The sequence below is a fragment of the Aulonocara sp. 'chitande type north' Nkhata Bay genome, linkage group LG1 (assembly GCF_057382095.1).
Source record: "Aulonocara sp. 'chitande type north' Nkhata Bay isolate Kocher_YH1m ecotype deep benthic linkage group LG1, A_spYH_male_GT1.1, whole genome shotgun sequence".
Classification (NCBI taxonomy): domain Eukaryota; kingdom Metazoa; phylum Chordata; class Actinopteri; order Cichliformes; family Cichlidae; genus Aulonocara; species Aulonocara sp. 'chitande type north' Nkhata Bay.
In genome coordinates this window covers 18,020,243-18,043,757 of record NC_141344.1, presented here as the reverse complement: position 1 = coordinate 18,043,757, position 23,515 = coordinate 18,020,243, and the positions used below count along the sequence as shown (strand labels likewise).

Sequence of the window (23,515 nt, the reverse complement as noted above, 5' to 3'; positions counted from 1 at the left end):
GTCTTTATTTTTAGTTAGCACAGACCTTAAACACTTAAAGCTGTAAGCTAATGATAGTTATATAAGAGCAGATGCTGCTGGTGCAATAAGCTGTACTTTTACGTTCAATGGATGATGATCTGATTAGTCGACTAATCGCAAAAATAATCGGTGACTAGTCGACTATCAAAATAATCGTTTGTGGCAGCCCTATTCCCTAGTAGACATATATCTTGCTCTCCCATCCTCTGTCTTGCTAGTTTGACAATTTATTGCGTGCCTGTTCCTGTTCTTACGTACTTTGCGTAGTGACAGTTTTATATTTATTGTTGCAATTCCTCATCTATCCTATGGATGGCAGTAACACACGGAGAAGCGCAGAAACATTTCGATGAAGAAGAAAAGGAACCCAATGGAATTCGTCCTCAGTTTATTAGTCTGCTGTGTCTGTCTGCTAGCAAAACAACAGTTTTAGTCGTTAATATTCAAGTGTATGTACCTCATGAGTATCAGAGAATGTCTACCCGGGCTCTTCGAAGGCTTAAAGGGAAACAGCGAGGCCAGGAGGCGTTAGACTTGGGGGATCTAACTTTGGGTGACACCCCGGAGGAGCAGGCTGAGGCTGAAGAGGAGCAGTTGGACACGGCTAACGTTTCTCCTTCCAACAAGAAAAGTGACGGCCGAAAGGCAAAGAAAAGCAAGGCTCAGAAAAATTTCAGCAACATTTACGAGTTGGTAAGGTGACGGTGTAATCCACCAACTCATGCTTATCATGAAGTTAGCATAAAGTTAGTGTCTTAATGGCAGCTGTTTACGGCTAGCTCTCTCTGGACTAGCCGTATGACATGATGCCCAGCTGGCTGTCGCTTTAGAAAATCGTCCAAATGTAGGCTCTGTCTATACCATCAGAACGAACACCGCCAGAAAAGGTCTGGTATTTGTTTTCAGCGCGTCACTATTCTTTTAAAACTTACCTTTAAAATGCCCTGTACGGCTGATTGCACATGGACCGACAATCGACAGCTGTCGGTGTGATTCCTCATCAACACGAACATAATCCTAGTGGGTTGGGAGTCGTACAGGCGCTGCCTTTTGTACTTACTTCTACTTATTGTGAGACCGTGTTTAATATAACTAACTGAAACCTACAGTGCTGTGAAAAAGTATCTGATCCCTTCCTGATTCCCCCCCTATTTGTCACACTAACATGTTTTTGGAAACTTTGGTTTAATTTTACTTGACAACCAGGCTTGATTACTGCCAGACCTGTTGAATCAATAAATCACTTAGATGAAACTGAACCTGTCAGACAAAGTGTAGTATGTAGGTTAAAAGATCTCAAAACTCAACACAGTGTGCTACCATCTAAAGAAACTAAAGAACAGATGAGAAACAAAGGTGGAAAGGTGTTACCAAGCCCTCTTAAGGCCACAGTGAGTGTCATTATTCATAGGTTAAGAAAACCTGCCACAGTGGTGAACTTGGAGTGGCTGGCCTACAAAAATCACTCCATCTGTAACTCATCCAGGAGGCCACAAAAGAGCCCAGAACATCATCTAAAGAACTGCGGGCATCACTTGCCTCAGTCTGAGATGCTTTGGCATGACCTTAAATAGGCCAGTAATGCTTGAAAACCCTGTGAATTATAACCACAGTTGAAGAATTATTCCATGGCAATGTGAAAGACTCATTCCCACTTTGCGGTTCTTGCTGCCATGGGTGGCACAACCAGTTATTAAATTTAGGGCTAATTACTTTTTCATAGGACAATAACTTGTCTTAACTTAAGGCCATGAAGGAAAAATATTTCTGTCACAGTGTCACCAGCATTAAAGGGTTTCTTTTGTTTGTTTGTTTTTAATTTTCAGCTCATTTCATATCAATACTGTTTACATAGATCAGTTTATTTAAATTCTCCATTGATCAGAATAGAACTAAAAATATGAACTCCTCCCACAATTTAAGTCACAATTCACCCACAAGCTGTGGTTAAAATGTCATCTTAATATACCTTCTCATCATGAACACAGACTTTCGTGTATTAGGTATTGTTTTGTGTTGGAGTTGTAGCTGTGCCGTGTTGTGACGGGATGCTTTCAGTGCCAATGTCCTATTTTTACCAGATCGGTAGTACAGACATCGAAGGAGAAAAAATTTCAGCTGATGAAGAGGCAGAGAAACCAAACAGAAACAAAACAAGCGACCCAGCAAAGAATGACAATAGAGACACCGATAAACTGGATCAAAAGCACGAGGAAGAGTCAGCCAAGGTAAAATGAAAACAAAGCAACAGTGATGCACTTCTGCAGTCTTCTAGGTCCATGGAAATCTGATCTTATTGTGTATCTTCTCTTTAACAGCCCCCTGGAGACAGAGTTAAAAAGAAGAAGAAGAAGAAAAAGACAAAAGTGACATCAGAAGATGGACAGGTAACATATTTACTATATACACTATTTATTTAATTAATGCTTCAGAATCAGAAGCTAAACTCACAGTATGCATAACTTGATCCCCTCTTTTTGAACTGACTGTGTGTATGTGCTTTACATTCAGGAGGCTGCAGCAGATGATAACATTGATTTATTGCTGGAAAACTTGGAGCAGTCTAACGGTCTGAGTTTGCAAAATGACGATTCTGGAGTGTCAGACAGAAGACCTGTGCTACATGTGGAGCACAGGTGAGGACATGTTTGATCAAGACATCAAAAATGGCACAAAATGATCCTAATAACACACATTAGGATCATTTTTCATTAACCAAACCTGACCAGCAAGGTGGCAGAAGCATTTATCTTTCTATATATATTTGTACACAAAAATCAGTTTTTTTAGCATACTGCATTAGTTAGAAAATAATAACAAAAAATTCATTCATTTTATAGCTTTAGGATTTTTTTTTAAACAGTGGACAGCTGAAATTCCTTGATTTAGTCAGTTTTAGGTTGGTTTGTTTAGTTTTTAGCCTCAAACATAATTTCTGTGATTCTGAAATGCTGCCATGTGGTGGCGCTTGGCTCACAGAAGAAAAACAAAACACAATAAGGCCATTAGTCGTTCGGATTGTACAACAGTTTATTAATACCAAAGTGCAAAAAGTTAAAATGGTTTAGAAAATGTTGCACAAGACAAATCACCAGTGTTGGTGGCAAAGCATCATTTGTTCCTTTCTGCATTAAAAGACTGTTACAGAACAAACACTTTTTTGTACCAGTAAGTCAGCTGGGTGGTTCCAAATAAATGTGCAAATTCTGCACTGTCAAATTATAATGTTAAGGTGATTAACAGCCACTGAGACATTTCCACTCAACTGTATTTTTCCTGTGGCTTTTGTGAGAACCTTATTTGCTGCTTTCAACTCGCAAAAATACAGTTAATCGTGTGAAACTCGTCTGTGCCCAAAGCAGTAAACAATTACACTGATGACCTGGTTTTATTTTGGTTCTGTACTCTGACTGATATAAAGTCAGCTTTGAAATCGGGTGTGCTTCTGGTACGACCACTTCTTAATCTCAACACTTATATGGTGTGTTTCTCATGGTCCTCAGTGAAATTGTCTGCTGTATGATATTGTTTTGAAATTGAACTTGGATTTAACTGGAATGCATTTCTTCTACCAGTTCAAAGTGAATTTCATTTTCATTTTGAATTTCTGTGGTAACTCAGGAATCTCAACTCTGAGACGGAGCTGAAGAGATATTTTGGGGCTCGAGCTGTTCTAGGGGATCAAAGGTAATAGCAAAACCTTTTTTTTCTTTTTCTTTTTTTTTTTTTAAAAAGTAGTCAGTGCCACTTTTTTAAACAAGTAAATGAATTATATCATCTATAGTTTAAAATATAATCTTGCACTTTTTTTTGTTAGGCCTCGACAGAGAAACAGACAGTTTCACCGTAGCACTTGGATGACCAGTCCAAAGGACAGCTGGCCTCGCTTCAGCCGCCCAGGTATACTTTTATATATTAATTAATCATAAGGAATTTTATGTGGCGTGATTTGCTGATAATTTCAGTAATACTTTTAATGATGCTGATCAAAGGTTGACTTTGTGTGTCGCATGCTGCTGTTTGAAACTAAAACATGAAAAGTTTCGTGATTACCTAATGGTTATTTTGGGATACGATTCAAATGCCAAAACACCCACAAGAACACTACTGATGACACTCAGTGTATAGGCAGCTTTCTGTGTAAATAAATGTTTAGTTAGATTGGTGCACATGTGTTTTTCAGTTGTCCCAGGATGAGGACAGTTTTGCCTGTTAAGCTCTTATATGACACAGCAAAAGCAGAAGACACACAAAAGCACACATAGCTGTGATAAATTAGTTTCTACAGCAATTTATATCAATCAAAAGCTCCTGATCTATTCTCTTTTAACTATACATAATTCAAGCTGACAGGCACATAATGGTGTTAAGACCTTTTCATGCTACTTTATCTTGTAGTTTGAAGGAATTACATTTAGGGTAAAAGTTCTAAACTGTGCTAGTTATAATAGATATTTAGGTGTAACGTGTAGTGAATGTTATTTGATACTCCCATCGTAAGACCACCTCATTGTGAATAGGGCTGCCACGATTTGTCGACTAGTCACGATTACGTCGACTATCAAAATCGTCGACGACTGATTTAATAGTCGACGTGTCGTTTGAAGCTTTGTAAGATCGCAAAAGACGCAGGAATAATAGCAGGATTTAAAAGTGTAATAACGGACTGAAACAGAAGATGGCAGCACAGCATGTACAAGGATGCCAGCTGCCGTTAAACCCCGAAGAAGAAGAAGCAGCTGTGTCCCAGAATTCATAGCGCGGCCCAGCTTAGTTTCCAACAATGGCGGTAGCTAGTTAGTGTGAATGCTAGTTAGTTTTAATATTACTCTTATTATTCTTTCTGGGTCACAAAATAAACGTTTAACATATTTTCAGGCGAGAATGTAGCTGTGTAAACCTCAAATATCGGCTCAGTTTATCAGGACACCACATATTTTCAAAAGCGCTCCGACGTTTTCGGAGACGTCTGTTACCCACTAGCTCGATAGCTAGCCGGGGGCTAGGTCACTAGCGCCGTGAGAACACCGGACTCCCGGCTAATTGTTTTCAAACCCACCGCCGTCTTTCGTGACTCAGGTTAAATATATATGAGTCACTTAGATAAATCAAAAATGTTGTTGTTTGGCTTTTTTTTTTTTTTTGTATTTTATTTGTTCCTGAGTAAATCGGTTTGGCTGAGATTAAAGTTATAGTTTTTACACAGCTGAATAAACGTCAAGCAGACAGCTGATTATCAGAAGTGTGAGATGCTGGAGAATATACTCCGGTGTCCTGTTATATTTTAGATAGCAAGGAGTTTATTAAACTTTACCGAAACAATCTGCAAATTTCATTAAAATTGAATAAACTATCATCTTGTCTTTATTTTTAGTTAGCACCTTAAAAGCTTAAAGCTGTAAGCTAATGATAGTTATATAAGAGCAGATGCTGCTGGTGCAATAAGCTGTAGTTTTACGTCCAGTGGATGATGATCTGATTAGTCGACTAATCGCATAAATAATCGGTGACTAGTCGACTATCAAAATAATCGTTTGTGGCAGCCCTAATTGTGAACATATTGAAAGTTATCGTTGATGGGTTATTTAATTGTTCAATTTCGATTCTTACACTTTGTTTGAATCACATTTTTCTCATCTAACGTAAAAATCTTTTTTAATATATTAAAAAAATTTTTTTCAATATTTATCAGTTGTTTATCAGAGTGACTTTAAATGTAACATGAGTTGTGCTTTTCTTTACGTGATGCTTTGTTCCTTCCTGCCTGACCTCTCCGCAGGAATCTCAATGACCTTACTGGAGACAAAGGACGGCGTTCATTACTTCACGTTTGAGCACAGTCGGGAATACCAACAAGTGCAGTTCAAGTTCCTGGATGCCGTGGAGTCCATGGACCCCAACAACATTGTGGTAAATGAAATTCTTCAGTTGTGTGTGTAGACACCGACGACTGTGTCAACCTAAATGTTGGCAACTAATTTTTACTTTAAAACATTTAAATCTACACTGAAAAACTCCAAATATTTTAATCATTTAATGAATAACGTGAAGCAAATGCAATGTAAAGATAAACTAGGTTCATGATGGATTTGAGTGTGGAAAACAAGAAGACTAAAGACGCCAATAAGGTGTGTGTGTGTGTGTGTGTGTGTGTGTGTGTGTCCTTTCTGATCCAGGCCCTGCTTCAGCTTAACCCCTACCACATCGATTCCTTGCTGCAACTTTCTGATGTCTGTCGCATACAAGAAGACCAGGAGATGGCTAGGGACCTTATTGGTGAGGATCATTGGATGCTCTGTGTCATGAAATACATTGTTTTTTTTTTGTTTTTTTTTAAATGATGATAGCTGGGGATCCACTCTGTTCAACCACAATCTGTTAAGAGCAAATGACGCATCTAGCTTCAAGGCAAACTAATGATCTGCAAGTACGATGGTGATTTATTCAGATATCTTTAGACTGTAATGAAATTTTGAATCTTAACTGGGTTGTGCTTCATTCACTTGTTTGACCTGCACCCACTCTGGCGTTCTGATCTCAGTGACTTAATACACAAACTCTTTCTGTTCTTGCTGTAGACACGAGGTTTTGGTACAGACATGAAATGCAGCCTGTCTTAAGGCATTATTCTGCCTTAAGACAAGCTTAAGTGCATGTCTGTTGTTCATCATCACTAAGAGGACCGAGCATATACTGTACTTTTTTTCAGTATTAACTGATTACTTAATTTGTTTTGGTATATGAATACCTTTAGAATTCAAGCTTTTAATGTTCCATTTCTTTCAGTATAATTACAATTTAAAAAATGTATTTTATCATCATTTGTAAAATGGAAAAAAAAAAATCTGAACTCTCGATCAATTAAAACCATTTAAAGCAAAAATGCTGGGCTTTCTAAACTATAGGTGATGATGATGTAACATGGTGCCAATTGAGGTTTTGTCATTTTCTTTTTCTTTTTTAAACCGTGTTGCTGGTATTAAGTTGACTTTTTTCCCCTGTTTTTTGTCTGTTCTAATCAACTAAATGTATTCACTTCCAATATCTGATGTTTTGTCTTTGTAATAATTTCAAGTAAAAATGCATTTTACCTCATTTCTAAACTGTCTTTCTCCACATTGATTTATATTTGTAGTTATTTCAGAGGTTAGGTAGTTCCTTGATATACTGTGAGTAAACAAACTAGCCACTGTTAACAAGTCAAAATTCATGCAAAGGACAATGATGGGTTTAATTTCACAGGCGCCATCCTATTTATGTCTCTGAAATAGTTTGTGTAGAAGACCACAGGGATACTTTGTCCTCTGCAGGGATAATTTGTCTGATTTACGTAGTAACACGGCGCCAGCCAAATGCAAGCTGAAGGCGTAAGAGACGTTGTTTTCACTGCTGGTACATGTTCGTGTACCAAAACTTTAAAGGTGGAATGATGCAGCCTTGTATACTTATTAATAGTCATTTCCTAAGTAAAACATGTATTTTTGTTTTTTCCAGAGCGAGCTTTGTATAGCTTTGAGTGTGCTTTTCATCCTTTATTCAGTCTGACGTCGGGCACCAGCAGACTGGATTATCTGAGACCAGAAAACAGGTTGGTTGTTCCCTTTTGTACTTTTTAAAAATGTTGTTACACAACTTTTGTTAAACATCTTGTAGACTCTACAGTATAGTTTTCAACTTAAATTATATATTTATGAAGTGATTGAACTCAGCAATTCAGTAATTCAATCTCCCCTGTTTGCAGAGCATTTTATCTGGCTCTGTATAAGCACATGATGTTCCTGGAGAAGAGAGGATGCCCAAGGACAGCTTTGGAGTACTGCAAACTTATCCTGAGGTATAAAAAGAAAAGCTTAAAACGTGGGAAAGGATAAGCTACATAATTAGATATGAGGCATTTATGATAGCAATAATAATAAATCCTCACTCTTCCCCATTCAGACTCTTCCCCCTTCAAACAAACTTTAACTGATGTATAAAACATTATGTTCCAGATTTTTTTTTTTAACAGCTAATTTACAGTGCTGTGAAAAGTCTTTGACCTTTCCATAACATTATGGACTCTTGTGAAAAACCGAGTGCACCCAATGATTCTATGACTTTGTTTAGTTGCATGTTTTCTGTGACTTTATCGCCTTTCACATTTTGGCCTCTTGTCTGTATAAAATTGCTTTAGTTCAGTGATATTTGTGAGGAATTATTTATGCACACCTCTCTTAAAGACCCGCTATAGCATTTCAAGTCTGGGTGAGGTCCGGCTGGGCCATCTCAACATGTTGATTCTTTTCTTTTCAGCATTTAGTTATAGATTTGCTGCTGGGTATGGGATGATTGTCCTGTTGTGGATGACCACATTTCAGTCACACTTAAATTTTCAAACAGATGGCCTCACATTTGACTCTAAAATACTTTTCTGTAGAGGTTTTTTGTGACATCATAAACACAGTGATTGAGAACTCTCAATCACATGGTACACATGGTCATATTGGACATGGTACAACCACTGCTCACGGGGCAAAAATGTGTTTTGTCCAACTGATTTGTGAGAGGTTTGCAGAGGTTCTTTGCAAGATGCCAACTTCTGTACAAACACTCACCACGCAGTAGTCGGTGTGCTCCATGCAAACTACTGACAATCAAGTCAATCTGCTAGTGACCTGTTGCTAAGAGGTTTTTGCTGCAGGATTAAATAACTTTTGTTACCAATTTCATCCGGTAACTGCCAGCAACCACTTGGAAAACAGTCAGGGAATACATTTCCTTTGCAACCAGTGGTTGCCAGATGGATGTTGTCCAGTGTCTGAGGTCTTATTCACTTTGAACATCACAGTAACTGTAAGGTGGCCAGATTCTGTGACTGCAAAACTAAGCCTAAATCATCACCTCCAGCTGTGCTTTACAGTTGGTATGAGATGTTTGTGCTCATATGCTATTTGGTTTTCACCAAATGTGGTGCTGTGCATTCGAGTCAAACATCTCCACTTTGGTCTCATCTGTCCAAAGGACATTGCACTAGACTTTTGAAACATTGTTCAGATGCAACTGTGCAAACCTAAGGCATACTGGCATGTTCTTTTCAGAGAGAAAAAGCCTTGTCTTAACAACGCTTCCAAATAAACCATCTTTGTTCAGGCTTTCTTTTCACTGTCATTAGCTTTGACATTTAATATTTTTTGCAGTTTCCCTGAGCATTGCACAGTCTAACCATGGGGTGTATTTACTGGGACGTCTAGTCCTAGGAAGATCGTGGCATTTTGTAACGCACTTGAATGGTCCAAACGTTTAAACGGTCAAAACTGCTTTTCTCGAGGTGCTCGTGATGATCAGTTAATCAGCTGCATTTGATTAGCAACACCTGGCTGCTAGTTACCTTCTTAATTGCTGAGGAATTAATGGGCTGATTGGACATGTGAGCAATAACGATGAAAGAACACGATCTGTTTCTACTCAAAGAGAGAGGATGCACATTTAGACGCTTTCACTGTCCCATTACATGAAAAGTATTACATAAATGACTTTCTAGATAAACAAGAGGAACCTTTATTCTCTTTATAAAGTAAACACTAAACAGGCAAATTTGTTGAGGCACCTTTTTTATGTGCACTAATGTGGTGAGACTGTCTGCTGATAACGATCCGAGATGGACTCGGAATTATTTATAAGGTAAAAAAACAACTGAACATGTGTTTCAGACCATTCATTCAGGTCATGTATTGAGATTCGGGCTAATATCATGACCCGTCTTTTACAAATAATAGAATTAAACTTTTATGGAGACATAATTTAAAAACAGTCCATGTGTTTATATCATTATCTCTTATGTTAAGAAATCACTTACCAAAAAGCTTTTCACGAAGTGTTCCTGTGGGGACACTGCTGCCATAAGCTTCAGCTTTGCAGACTATTCATATAGTTGTCAATATTTTTTGTGATTTTCATCAAATTCTGGCTTCCTGATTTAATGTTCCGGCCTGAAGAGCAGCAGTGTGGTAATAAAAAGCACTGGCCCTTTATCACCGGCAGATATTAAGTCACTGTTTGCTTTAACAGAATCTTTAGCACGTTCAGCTACACATACATTATATGAGATGATTAAAGAAGATAAGTAATAATCTCATCTGCTATGATGTTTAACACACAAACTTTATTTGTCGTTATAATTACAGTTGTTGTTAAAGAATTTATTTTTTTGCCCTTAGGTTGATTTTAAGCTATTGTAAAAAGAGACTTGTGTGCATAGATTAATACCTCCCTCCTGGTTACTTCAGTTGGTTTTCTGCCTGAGGGTCAAAATTTACTGAGGAAACAAACAGCAAAGCAGTGGTGTTTTGGAGCTGTCTGGTTTCGACCCTCTTCATTAATGCCGTCTTTACTAAATATCCCTAAATGCCATAACCAACAGTGGCTGTAATGTCTGAAACACCGTAAGCAGCCCAGATCATCGTGGTGTGATAGTTTTATTTGTACTTAGTCTAAGACACATCTTTGTCATGGTTGTTTTATATTCATTTTTTTTCTTCCCCATTTGAATTAGTTTGGACCCGGACTCTGACCCTCTTTGCATGCTGCTGCTCATTGATTTCTTGGCACTTCGATCCAGAGAGTACCAATCCGTCCTTCAGTTATATCAGGACTGGGAGGTAAAGTGTGCACTTACGTTCTGTGTGCGTGCCGGAGTTAGTGTGCCACTGTTAAATTTTCAGTCTGTGACAGGAATTGTTTGTTTTTGCTTTTCAGGAGCACAGAAATCTGTCTCAGCTGCCAAACTTTGCATTCTCCACTGCCCTTTGTCATTTTCATCTAAGTCAGCAGGAAAATATGGACCCTGAAGAAAGTCACAAACAAAGGCACAAAGCCGACCAGCTGCTGCAGATTGCCCTCATCATGTTCCCTGCAGGTTAGACCCTCAGCAATGAACTGAATCAAATGGTTGCCCTTTATTTAGCTCTTCATATTCTAAGGCATACTCTAAAGAATTTTAATAACTTCCAGGACTGTTACCATTCACCTTTTGAAAAGTGTAACTTTGAAATTCCCTGCCCTTTAACGTGTTCCCTTCTCCCCACTATAGTCTTGATGCCTTTACTGGATCTGTGTACTGTGCAGCCAGATGCCGCAGTCACCTCCCATAGCTTCTTTGGTCCAAATAGTCAGATAAGGTAACGTATACTCTCTTTATTTTCCAAACTATTGCACAATGCAGGATTTTAAAAACAATTGAAACATTTTTTTCTTCCATCTTTGTACCCTCATGTTAAAGCTCTTTGCACTTGTTCCATCTTTAGGCAGCTGCCAGCTCTGGCTGAACTGACAGGTCTGTATGTGGGGAGAACTTGCACTCTGTGGAGGGAGGCTGCAGTAATGCTTTGGCTGGAAGAGATGGTGAAAGAAGTGCTGCGACGAGTTGATGCCAAAGACCCTGTAGTGGAGGACTGCCAAAACAAGTCAGCTTTTTTTTTTTTTTTTTTTTTTTCCTTGTTCTTTTGTTTTTTTTAAACATTGGAGGCATTTGTTGATGACAAAGAGAGGCAAAATTAACTGTGGGCTGGGTCTTGCCTCTGCACTTAGTATTCCTTTAATTAAAAGTACATGCCTCTCAAAACCTTCCCCTTCATGTCTTTCTAATAGGAGAAAGCAGAGGTACCAAAGTGCACCAAGGAACATCCATCGCCATGTCCTACTCTCTGAGATCAAAGAAGCCACCTCAACTCTGCCTCTGGTAAGAAACAATCACCATCTGCACCTCAGCGTCTTCTATTCTGAGAACTGCACACAGCAAATTGCAAGTGAAGTGTAAATGTTTTGTATTTTATTTTTTTGTTTTTTTCCTCAAATGTTCTTGGTTACGTTATCTTGATTAGGGTGCTGAACAGTCTGAGGCACCACCCTGATAGCAGAAAGCATACTCCAACCATTGCTAGTGACACATCTCAGTGTCTTCAGTTCACTCTCCAAATCTCTAACTGTAAATCACAGAATAATTGATCTCAGTGTCATTGTGGGGAAATGATTCCCTGTGAACAAGCACACAGTCACAGTGCAAAGAAAACAATCTCTGGCAGAACCAGATTATGGTGTGTGGTTAGTGGAAAGCAGTTAGAGCAAAGAAGACCTGTGAGAAGCAATAGCTGTTTTACAAACTATTCAATTGTCTAATAAATTTTAATTTAAAGGTTTGTACCAAATGTAGTTTCTTCAAAATCACATGATTACAGCTGTATTTCATACTCTAACAGAAGTCTGCTGTTCTCCAGCTCGCCCAGGTCATCGCCTGTAGATTTTAAACTATAAAAAGACAAACTACACTGCTCAAAAAAAAGTTTTATTTCTGAGCAGTGGACTTTGTGGACAACTTAAGTTTTTTTTGTTTCTTTTTTTCTCAAATTACTGAAGAAAGAGGCCAGACTGCTTAAAATCCATCCATCATTTTGCACACAGGCATTTGATAACTAGCTTTTCTGTTCTATATTCATGTATTTTTGGGGGGATTTGTTTCACCACCAGGAGGTGACCACTCAGCCTGTGATGGGGTTTGATCCTTTGCCTCCACTCGACTCAGTGATATCATATACACGACCAGAAAGGTAATTGTGGATCCTTATACTTTTTTTTTTTTTTTTGTCTCAATTTTCATTTTAACTTCATGACTTGTTTATTTTTGGGTCTGCATATAGGCCGCGTGTTGGTGCATCCAATGAGAGTACACTCTCACTGTTTTTCCGGTCATTGCTGCCAAACTTTAACATTCAGGTGAGTCAGTCAACATCAGTATTTTTCTAGGGTCAATGTCTATTTTAGATTTTATATTGATTAACGCTTGTCAGGAAGCTTTTAAATGCACTCATAACAATTTGTTTTTAACTTGAGTTTTGCTTCCCCTCTGTTTTGTGCTGCGTTTGCCACACAGACATGCAGCAGAGTCTTTTTCACAAGCACACAGACACATGCACATAGCAAAACAGGAGGAAGAGAGAGTAACTAGTTTCTTTGCAAACTGTTAAATTAAGCTATCTTACAATAAAACAACAGACAGATATATCGATTGTAGGTCTGTATTATCTCATTTTCTGATGCACTTTCATTTTTAAGGTGTGCAGTGGTATAGCATTGATTGTGCATGTTGGTTGTGTCAGAAATGAGGGGTAAATGCTGACGTGAAGCTATTGACGATGAAGTTGGGGGAACATTTTGAAAACTAGCCAGTGGAAAAGGATGGATGGATGACATTCAGTTATACTGTAGATGTCCCTCCTCACTCTCAAGAGCATACGCTACTGCTATAGCTTCTCTAAACAGCTGCATAGGCTTAGAATACCATGAAATACAAATAAAGAACCCATAGTGTGTGCATGTGGTAACACCATGTGACTAAGCTATAAGCCCCTGACACAAAACTCACACAAGTTTAAAAGAAACAAATAAGCGCAGTTAGTGAATGAATCATTATGAACTGGTGAACTCAGAGGGCTGTAAAGTGATTTAATTATGTTCTCCTTGGTTCTCTGATTTCTTGCAACGATGTCTGTTGAGTTTACATAAAACATCACTAAAGGAGCTACAAAGCTTTGAATGAGAGTTTACCTGGTAGCTGTTGAAAGGATACAGTTGTGGTATACCAGTGGTCAGAAATGCCATTATTACTTTAGTATTACTTTAACACAAAATCAGTGTTGAACCAGGACCACTGCTATGAGTCACACTATGCAGCATAAAGGCCGTTTCACATCGGACACGGCATGCTCTGTGCTCACCGCTAACTTAAGAGCGAAGGATCCAGAATTTGTTGCACTGGCTGCTGAGCTCTGCTTGTATATTGTTTTTTAGCGGCCGCTCTAGGTGTACTAGATGCACCTGATCTTTGTCGTTTCAAAACGTGTATCTCTCTGACTTTATCTCCTCTACGAGAGTTTGTGTTGTATTAAGTTCAAATGTTTAATAAAAACGTATCTCTCGTTCATAACAAGGAAAGCTTTGTAACTGTCCCAACTAGTGAAGAGTGTGTCATTTCCACAACACTGCTTTTCCTCCGAGGTCAACAGCGCCTTTGAAAACGCCCTGCTTGTCCCTGTGTAAGCACGTCAACCTGTAAGAAAAGGTTTACTTGGAAACACACCAATGTTTTCTTTCATGGTGTGGCAATAAGAGACATGAAAGGGCATTTATCCTTCAAGGACCTGCAGTTCAAAAAAAGCACCCCTCCGACAGCCAAACCCATCTGTTCTCTGATTGGATAGTTAAATTTGTGATTGACATGACATTGACCAATCAGCTGAAAGGAAGAAAAATAGGGTCAAAATCCATACTTGTAAGTTGAAACCTGAGTGCAGAGTTTCAACTTACAAATTCTCCTTACACATAAAAATCTTTTTTACGCACACAAATTCTTTTTACGCATACAAAACTGAAGTACAAAATATTTATGACCACAATTTGAGCCCATATTTTTGCCTGAGAGATGGGACTTGAAGAACTGAAAAATCGGGATTAAAAATGAAATACAATAAACAATTATTTTCAAAGTTATGATAAATTGATTTGGTGTCAGATAACAGAATTTAAAAAATGTCTGGCTCTCACCTCCTGACAAGAGCAAATGTTGTTAACCTCTACTCTGTGCAGGTACTTTGTAATTATGCAAAAGAAATTAAAATTAGACACATAATAAATCAAGATTTTTATTCTTCCGTAATAAAGTTTAATAAAGTGACTCTCTCTTTCACCTTCCTAAACGGTCCGTGGGTCTGACACGTTCTGATGACAGTCATACCTCCTCCAAAGCAAACTCCAGTCTAGTGTTCGCCCTCAACACCCTGAATGATGCATTTCAAGTAAAGTTGTGTTTTGGGGGGGGGTTTTCGGTTTGGTTTGGTTTTATGATTAAAGCAGACACGCACAGATACACCCATTTAATAGCAGCACCCTGCAGGGCTGAGCTGGTAAACGATCTGGGAAAACATTTTAACACACATCCGTGACTGATGGAAGATTTCCTCTTAAGACTCATGGTCACCCTAAGGCAGACCTTCCCAAAGTGCCATGGCAGAGGAGGCGCGGTATGAAAAGGGGGGAAAAAAAACAAAAGGCTTAGACACTGCTAGCACGGGCGCCTACAGAAACGCAGAGCAGGAGATGAAGCATCGCTGAATATGTTTCCAAACCAACTTCATTCTAAGCCAAAGACTAGAAAATATGGTGAAGAATATCTTCCCTTTGGTTTCACCTGCACAAGTGCTGAGGTAGGTCTCCCCTGCTTAATTGGTTTTCCCTTTGTCGGGAGCAGCGCTGGGCTCTTCAAATCAGGGACAAACAGTATCCCACATTTTTGATTTTTAGTTCACAAACACTTGTTATAATGACTCACTACTCCTGACATTTTGGAGATTCTAGCTCTTTATACAGTAAAGTTACAGCGGGATACAAATAATATCAGGCTGATCCTGCCACAATTTGTCCCCCGGTTCAAATCACGGACAAACAGTATCCCACAGTTGTTTATGTTTTTAAACCCATTTTGCACAGAGGCATTTTTTGATTTGATTGCAATGTTGAATATTATTACAAAGGGAAAAAAAACAACTACAAGTAAAATAATTACAGTGATGCCTCTGCTTTTCTAAATAGAGGGACAGTAACTGCGTATATATGTAAGCTGTAAAACCTGAAGATGGTCAGATTAACAGTATTTTGTCTATCTGCTATTCTGCAATTCATCTCATGTAAACAATAACGTGGCGCACAGCCTGACGTGAAAAGGGGCACATACCTTTGACGTTGCGTGACGAACTCTGTATTCCTCGTCCACACGTAAACGCCAAAAAGGAGTTTTAAAAAAATCTCAGTTTTCGGTGATTCCAAACGCCGTTTACGTGTGGACGAAACAGCTGCGTTTTCAAAAATACCCAGTTAGTTTATTTTCTTACTACCTGTAATTTATTGCAGATTACTTGTATTTGCTTAATTGCTTACTAAATGTTTGAGGTGTGAAATAAACCGCAATTGAGCAAAATATGGGTGTGTGGTTGGAGGATGTGCGCGTGCACGTGCGGGGGGGCGCGCGAACATTTTTCTTGTAAAACAAAGGGGGGGTCTAGCAAAACTGAAAAATATCAAAGAAAGCATATGACCTTATTACAGTTAATTCTGTCGACCATTTCCAAGTTCAAGAAAACGAAATTCATGAAGTGCAAAGTTGACTCGATGTCTCTGCTTTCTCTTTGCTAATAAGGAAGTTCAGTGCTTGGATTTCTTCATTAATTTACATTTTGTTCATCTTGAATGACACCCGTATTTGTAAAATCAGGGTTCTTCTGTTCATCTGTTAATGTGTGAACACTAAACCATTTTCATCCCGTCTCACACAAACCAGCTTAAAGCTCGCTGAGTTTATGTTTATGTAGTTTGTATAGTGTAGTGTGGCTCACAATGCTCATGCAGATATTACAGATTTTTAGTTAACCATGTTTGAGAAATTTGAGGATGTGGATCTATTTTTTTATTTTTTTTAAGATATATTTGATTAATAGGAAGTTGTTTAGTTAATTGGATTAATTTAAATGTCAAAACGTGGAAGCTTCATTACATAAACTGTTCAGTTTCATCATGATTTACTAACTATCTTTCGTTCTAATTGATGTCAGCAGCCCATTCTTCAGAAACAAGATGTAAGCAAATAGTGAGGTGAATGAGCAGGGAGGCTGATTTTTGTCTCGATATTTTCTTACGTCTTGTTTTGTCAGAATGATCTGCATTTCAGCTCAGAGACTGTGTGAAAGAGAACCAATGTATAAAGATTACACAGTCCATACATTTTTATGCTGGGGTAGACAGTGAGACGTGGAACAATGTTTTGTTTTGTTTTTTACTAGTTGCATTCAGACCAGCAAAAGTATCAACTGTCGTTCTCCCTGCAGTAACTCTCTAGGTCTCCTTTTTTTTTTTTTTTTTTTTTTTTTTTTTTAACACAGTGTTGCAGCATTTCAACCTAGCATCTTACCTTTAATACCTTTTAACTAGAAAAGGCTTTACAAGCGTTGATCATTGCAGTCGGACAGCTAAAACAACATTGCTAAAATACAGCTTTTCACTGATCTGTGCTGGCCATAATTAACATGGACCAACACTGATTTCTTAGCAGAATTTTACAAGATGCCGTTGTTGAAGGGATAAAAAATGAAGAGCGGTTTATATAGCAGTAAATATACATTCTCACAGCATCAGTTTCTGTGATGTTTCTGACAAGGAAAATGTGCTGAAGAGAGGATGATTTCATCTACTTGGCACAAGCGATATAAAAAGAATGTACTGCTTTTCACAAAACCTGCTGATAATAAAAAAAAAACTCGCTTGTATGATTCTGCATAAAAGAGGCATTCAAAGGCTTTTTGGTAAACAAGTTCATAACATGTGGCAGTTTAAATGGTGTACTTTTACTCTGCAAATATATCAGTGTGGATTTTAAGTAAAGCCCTTGCATTTAAAGTTGTTTTTTTGTTTGTTTGTTTTTTTTACTTTATATGCCGTTAAGAGGAAGGGAAAAAATTGCAAACATGCTTTCTGTGTGAAAATGGTATATGAATGCATGGAAAGCAGGACCTATACTGAACCCATTTTGACCTTGTTTGGTTGTTTTCTGCAAATAAGACTAAATTGAAAGGTTCCTTTAACTGTTAATTTATCTAATGTGTGAAAGTGATTATTGCAAAGACACCACATCCACTTCATGGCTTTTCTGGTTTTAAACCTCACCACAGTACCGAGACAGCTTTACTGAGAGTTTTTAATGATCTCCTCGTAACTGTTGATACAGGGCGCCCTGTGGTTTTAGTTCTTTTAGACTTGTCCTCTGCTTTTGATACGGTCGACCATGATATTCTCCTTTCAAGACTTGAACATGTAGTTGGCCTTAAAGGCAAAGTACTCTCATGGTTTAAATCATACCTATCCGAGCGGTTTTTCTCTGTCTCTATGGGAAATCACTCCTCTTCCCCCGCACCCCTTCGTTGCGGTGTTCCCCAGGGGTCTGTGTTAAGTCCCACGTTGTTCTCTCTCTATCTGTTACCCCTGGGAAAAATCTTTAGAAATCACAATATCTCTTTTCACTGCTATGCGGATGATATCCAAATCTATTTCCCTTTGGATTTGGATCTTCAATCCCCGCTATTGCCGTTGCTTAATTGTCTGTGTGACGTCAGAGACTGGCTACTGCATAATTCGCTCACCCTCAATGAAAACAAAACAGAAATTATCGTCTTTGGTAGCCACATGCCGTTGAAACAGCTTTCGGAGACTTTAGGTTCCTATGCCAGCCACTTATCGCCCACTGTCAGAAATCTCGGAGTAATGCTGGACAGCTCCCTCAAATTAGATAAGCAAGTGGCTGCAGTGGTAAAAACCAGCTTCTACCAACTACGCCAAATTTCGAAGGCAATGCCTTACCTACGACATAAAGACCTTGAAAGGCTCATTCATGCTTTTATAACCTCTAGACTGGACTACTGTAATTCTCTTTACTTAGGCCTCCAACTCTCTCTTATTCAACGCCTACAATTAGTCCAGAATGCCGCAGCACGCCTTTTAAGCGGCGCTAGAAGACAGGATCATATTACTCCCATTCTAGCTGACCTCCACTGGCTTCCTGTCAAATACCGTATTGTTTTTAAAATTCTTTTATATACTTTTAAAATCTTAAATAACTTGGCACCCAGTTATTTGATTGACCTTCTTAATCTATATATCCCTACAAGGGCACTCAGATCCTCTAATCAGGGGCTTCTAATGCAACCAATGTCTCGATTAAAGACGAAGGGGGATCGGGCCTTTGCTTTCGCTGCACCAAAACTCTGGAACAGCCTACCGGTTGATGTCCGTGTGTCGGAAACTATCCAATCTTTTAAATCTCGGTTAAAAACCCATCTATTTAAGCTCGCTTTTCAAACTACTTAGCTTAATTTTCCCTGATTCATGCCTGTTCTTATATTATTATTTTATAATTTTATTCTTTGTTAACTGTTTTCTCCTGTTGTAAATTGCAAGTATGGTTCGTTTGTGAAGCACTTTGTTGTACTTGTGACTTTTAAATGTGCTATAGAAATAAAATTGAAATTGAAATTGAAAGCACTTCTCTCGTGCTACACTGAGCATGACATGTGTCTGGTTTATGTCCAGTTTTCCAATGACTGGCCTGCTGAGCATGAATGTCTTCATTGGTCTTACAGGCTCCTGCCAGCATGCAGCACACACCAATCTCTGCCACTTTAAGATACAGTAAATGTATGGCAAACACTCACACAGTCAACTGTACATGCTTACTGTTAACGGATATGCCCGAGGCATGTTTCCATCAGGACCGTTCCAACTCTGTTATCCACTTATGGAGAGGAAGAGATACAATATGGATAAAGGAAATATAGTTAAGAGTTTAATATTTAAAGAACAACGTGGCCGTAAATTAGAATTACATTTCTGAAAACAACCTACAGTTGTGTTTGATAACATGAACCCTAGATTATTCTGCTATATCCAACATAGATGCCGTATATTTATTTGGACACCATCAGTACAGTTAAAGTAATGTCTTGCAATGGTTAACCATTTCCGAGAACAAGTTAAATTATTAGGACATTGTAGCGGAGCACTTTGGGTAACTCAGGAGATGGATCAGGTCATCTACTAATTGGGATGTTGATGGTTCAATTCCTGGCTGTTCCAGCCAAATATCCTTGGGAAAGATAACCTGATGCTTCCACTGGAGTATGAATGTGTTTGAATGTTAGATAGAAAGAACTTGAATAGAAAAAAGCACTTGAGTGAATGGGCGTGATCGAGGTACTTTGTATAAAGGGCTTTGAGTCCTCTGGTAGAGTAGAAAAGCACTATATAAGAACCTCACTAGAAGTTTGTAGACTGAATAATCTCTCCTTCATTCTCAAGGATCCACCGAGGCAGGAAGATGACATGGAAGTGGCTCGAGCTGGTCAGGAGCTGAACCAGGAAGTAAATCGCCTAATGGTGGCAATGAGGGACATGCTGGCAAATATCCGGTTTCAGGAGCCACCAAGAGAGGACAACCCCTACAGAGATGATGATGAATGGGACTGAAAGAGGAGATAGAGGTGGACTAAGTGATGGATGAAGAGGAATAAAACTGAAAAAAAAAAAAAGCGATGTTAATAATTACAAGGAAAATAAGTTGGACAGCTGGATATTATTTTGTTGTCATAATTTCAGAATAGTAGGCTGATTTTAAAAAACAAACACAAATACTACTGGGGTAATGTAGATGGATGTGAACCTGGCACACTTTGTTCCAAGCTCAGAAAGCAGATTGTTAGTTGGACCTGTCGTGTTGCCAAGGTTAAGTGTATTATTTATAATTATTAGTTCCATAATCAGTTTCCAAGCATTGTCAGTTCAGCAGCACTAACGGATAAGAAGTCCTGCTTTTCTTCCTCTGGTTTCTGGCTTTCTGAGAGTTTTTCATTTTCTCTCATAAACACCTGCAGTGGAAGCTTTACGAAGCTAGAGTGAGATTCATGTAGTCTCATTCTGAGTGCAAGTTCTAAAGCAAACTGCTGCTTATCTGCACTTTAATACATATACACAGAATCATAAAATTTTTATTCTCATTGATTTGATCACTCCCAATAAAAACAAACTGAAAAATCCTTTGAAGTTTTCTTGAAGGCTAAAATGATTACTTTTTTTTTTTAACTTGAATATTTTAATGCGTAGCTAGTAAAGCATTTTAAATTGATCAATTCTGTTTTTCTAAAAAGGAAACTGCCTTTTCAGGCAGTTAGTCATGCCATCCATTTAGGTCTTATTTATAATTTGAACTGAATTATAGTTGATGCACATCCAGGCATTCGTATGTGCAATTCTTTTATTTTTGCAGGGATTCTGTAGCCATAATAATCTTACTGTGAGACTTCTATGATTTTTCGGCTGAATAATTAAGAAGTTCCAAAATATAACGGGGGCCACATGAAAAAATGTAAAGTGTTTTGACTCTTGGTAATAAATTTAATCAAACTGAGTCATTTCTGATGACAAACAGTACCACACAAACCTCAGCAAGATGCTGCTCGGCCTGATGACACACTTCTGTTGTGACCTGTTGCAAAAAGCATGAAAAGGTCTTCCACGTACACACCTGACATCATTTTAAGCATCCTTAAACATGATAAACTAGATTTGTTTTGTCTTTCTGGTCTTCGTGGTATTTTCTACTCACTGTCTTAATCATCTTGGCTACTGTTTTTGGTTTGTTTAAATTCTGCTGCTTTCTTTCTCTAATATTCTTATTACCTCTCAGACTTCGGCACAGATTCTCACATTTCAGTTTCAGTTTACTTGCACTTATTGACAACGCAGCTATGGCAGATGTTTTCATTTTTATCTCTTAAACTGGTAATTAAATGAACTCTTTTCTGTGTACACTCAGATTCTCATGACCTCACTTGATTATGCTCATTCCATGCACACTAAATCTGAAGCAGTAACTATGCTTCTGTTATCATCAGTGATATTTATCGTTTTTAACTTGTGCTTATTTTTTTTTTTTTTAACACTCTCCAACTGTTGCCCTTTCTTCTCAGTGTCCTTTCATGTTATCCATGGGAGACGATTCACCCCATTTATGCTTTACAGTCACTGTTCAAACATTTTTTTTTCAATACAAACACAAATGACGAGCTAGCCTGAGGTCTGTTACTCTCAGTCAAAGGACAAAATCATTGCGAGATGCTGTACACGCTTGAAACATACCTGCTTACTTTGTGTTCCAATGAGCCGCAAGGATGTGGGTGACAGTGCTAGATGGTCAAATGAGGTCATTGTTCCTAATTCACTTGGAGCTATGTGTGTTGTTGTGAAAACTTTTCACGTGATCATTCTGCTGTATTGAAAGCGCTTTCAGATTAGCGGCTCAGAGGCTGCTTGATGGGACTGCAGTATTACCACTGGTGCTGTGGGTTAAACGTAACCAGTTGCCATAACATAATTTAACAAAAACACCTAGAGCAAATTGAAATTCCTGAAAAAAAATCAATGCAGAGTTGCAACAAATTTTTCTTTTCTTCGATAAAATATTTGTGCAACTTACTTGATTTCAGAATTGTTTTTTCGTAGTCACACGACTACGTGTGACCCCTGATATTTTTGTCATGGTATAAATTAAATGACACGGCAAATCCTCAAATTTCAGAAGCTGGACAGAAGCCGGTCTGCTACTTTTTTTGTGACGTGTTTGCCTGCATGACTTGTCACTTTTGATAATACAAATGAATTTGAAACCACATAAACATGCTCAAGAAGTTGAAGTTGAAATTATTAAATTTGATTTAACAAATTGTGTGGATATGTATCAAAGTTACTGTGCCGTTAGCTTGAGAAGCAAGTTTAACCACAAACAGCACGTTTGGCTCTATGAACACAAAGATTTTCACTTGCACATTTGTCTTAAAGCTATTTAAGACTTATTTTTAATGGAAATCATTTTTAAGCACAGGTAGATGTGTGGATTTTGTCCTGGATTACTTAAGCCTTAGATTTCATATTTAATGTTTTCACAATATGTACCTGGTCAGACTGACCCAGGCCAAGAATTGCCTCACAGTGTCTACACCAAATCTAGAATTATGCATCTGTTTAGATTTTTTTTAATAGCATAATTGTCATTTGTAGATTATTGTCCTAAATTAATGTTTAGGTTGAAGTTTTCCAACCGTTTTTTGTTTCAGAGAAAGATCTTTACTATCACACAATTTCCTTTGTTGTTAAGACATCATTAAAGAGTTTTCATAACTTACCATCCATAATTATTTAAAGATGATTTAACAAAAATAAAATTTAAAAAAATATTGCAAAGCAGTGAAGGGGAGCCTTGCATGTGTGGCAGTTGCACATGTGTTTCCCACACTCACTGAATTAGCAGCTCAGGTGAATTTTATGACACCCCAAGCCCTCATTTGGTCACAGTTAAATCAGAACAAATGGATTCTGACTGTTTTTAGATTATTTAGTTACATTGCAGGTGCTTGTGCTTGCAGGAGCAGATGCTGTGTCTATGTTAAGGGACCAACTTTGTTCCCTACTTGCACCTACTTCCTCCGTCTGCAGGAACCTGGGCAAATATGATTTGAGCACAGTGTTAAGATCCCTCTTGACCCCTCTCTTTATTACTGTCTCAAAAAAAATACACACAGACATGGCGTGTGCATCTTTATATGTGCAGTTGTTTTTAAAATGAGAATATCTAAGAACAAAACAGTAGGCTAACTACGAGTAAAGATTTAAATCTGCTTTCCAGAAAGTATAATGCAAGTTTTCAGAGCTTTTTCTTTTTTAGTTTTCAGAAATTATATTTTGGACACCAAGACTCTGATTAGAATAATATTAGCGTAAGTGAAGCATTTTCTTAAAGCAGAAAGGAAAGTGTTAAAAAAAAAAAAACAGATCGAACTATTACTGAATTCAATCCATCACCGTTCAGCTCTCT

At 38.1% G+C, this 23,515-nt stretch overlaps 1 protein-coding gene across 1 annotated transcript; it reads left to right on the top strand.

Moving 5' to 3' along the window:
• Positions 1 to 318: 318 nt before the first annotated feature.
• tcf25 (TCF25 ribosome quality control complex subunit) lies at positions 319 to 22,366 on the top strand. The gene is made up of 18 exons (XM_086286218.1): positions 319 to 714; positions 2,103 to 2,249; positions 2,340 to 2,408; positions 2,533 to 2,657; positions 3,643 to 3,708; positions 3,839 to 3,921; positions 5,801 to 5,931; positions 6,198 to 6,297; positions 7,516 to 7,609; positions 7,763 to 7,855; positions 10,553 to 10,658; positions 10,756 to 10,915; positions 11,090 to 11,177; positions 11,304 to 11,462; positions 11,647 to 11,737; positions 12,523 to 12,602; positions 12,693 to 12,768; positions 19,948 to 22,366. The coding sequence occupies exons 1-18, from the start codon at positions 334 to 336 to the stop codon at positions 20,113 to 20,115; spliced, it is 2,217 nt and encodes a 738-aa protein (XP_086142344.1). The 5' UTR covers positions 319 to 333; the 3' UTR covers positions 20,116 to 22,366.
• Positions 22,367 to 23,515: the final 1,149 nt, after the last annotated feature.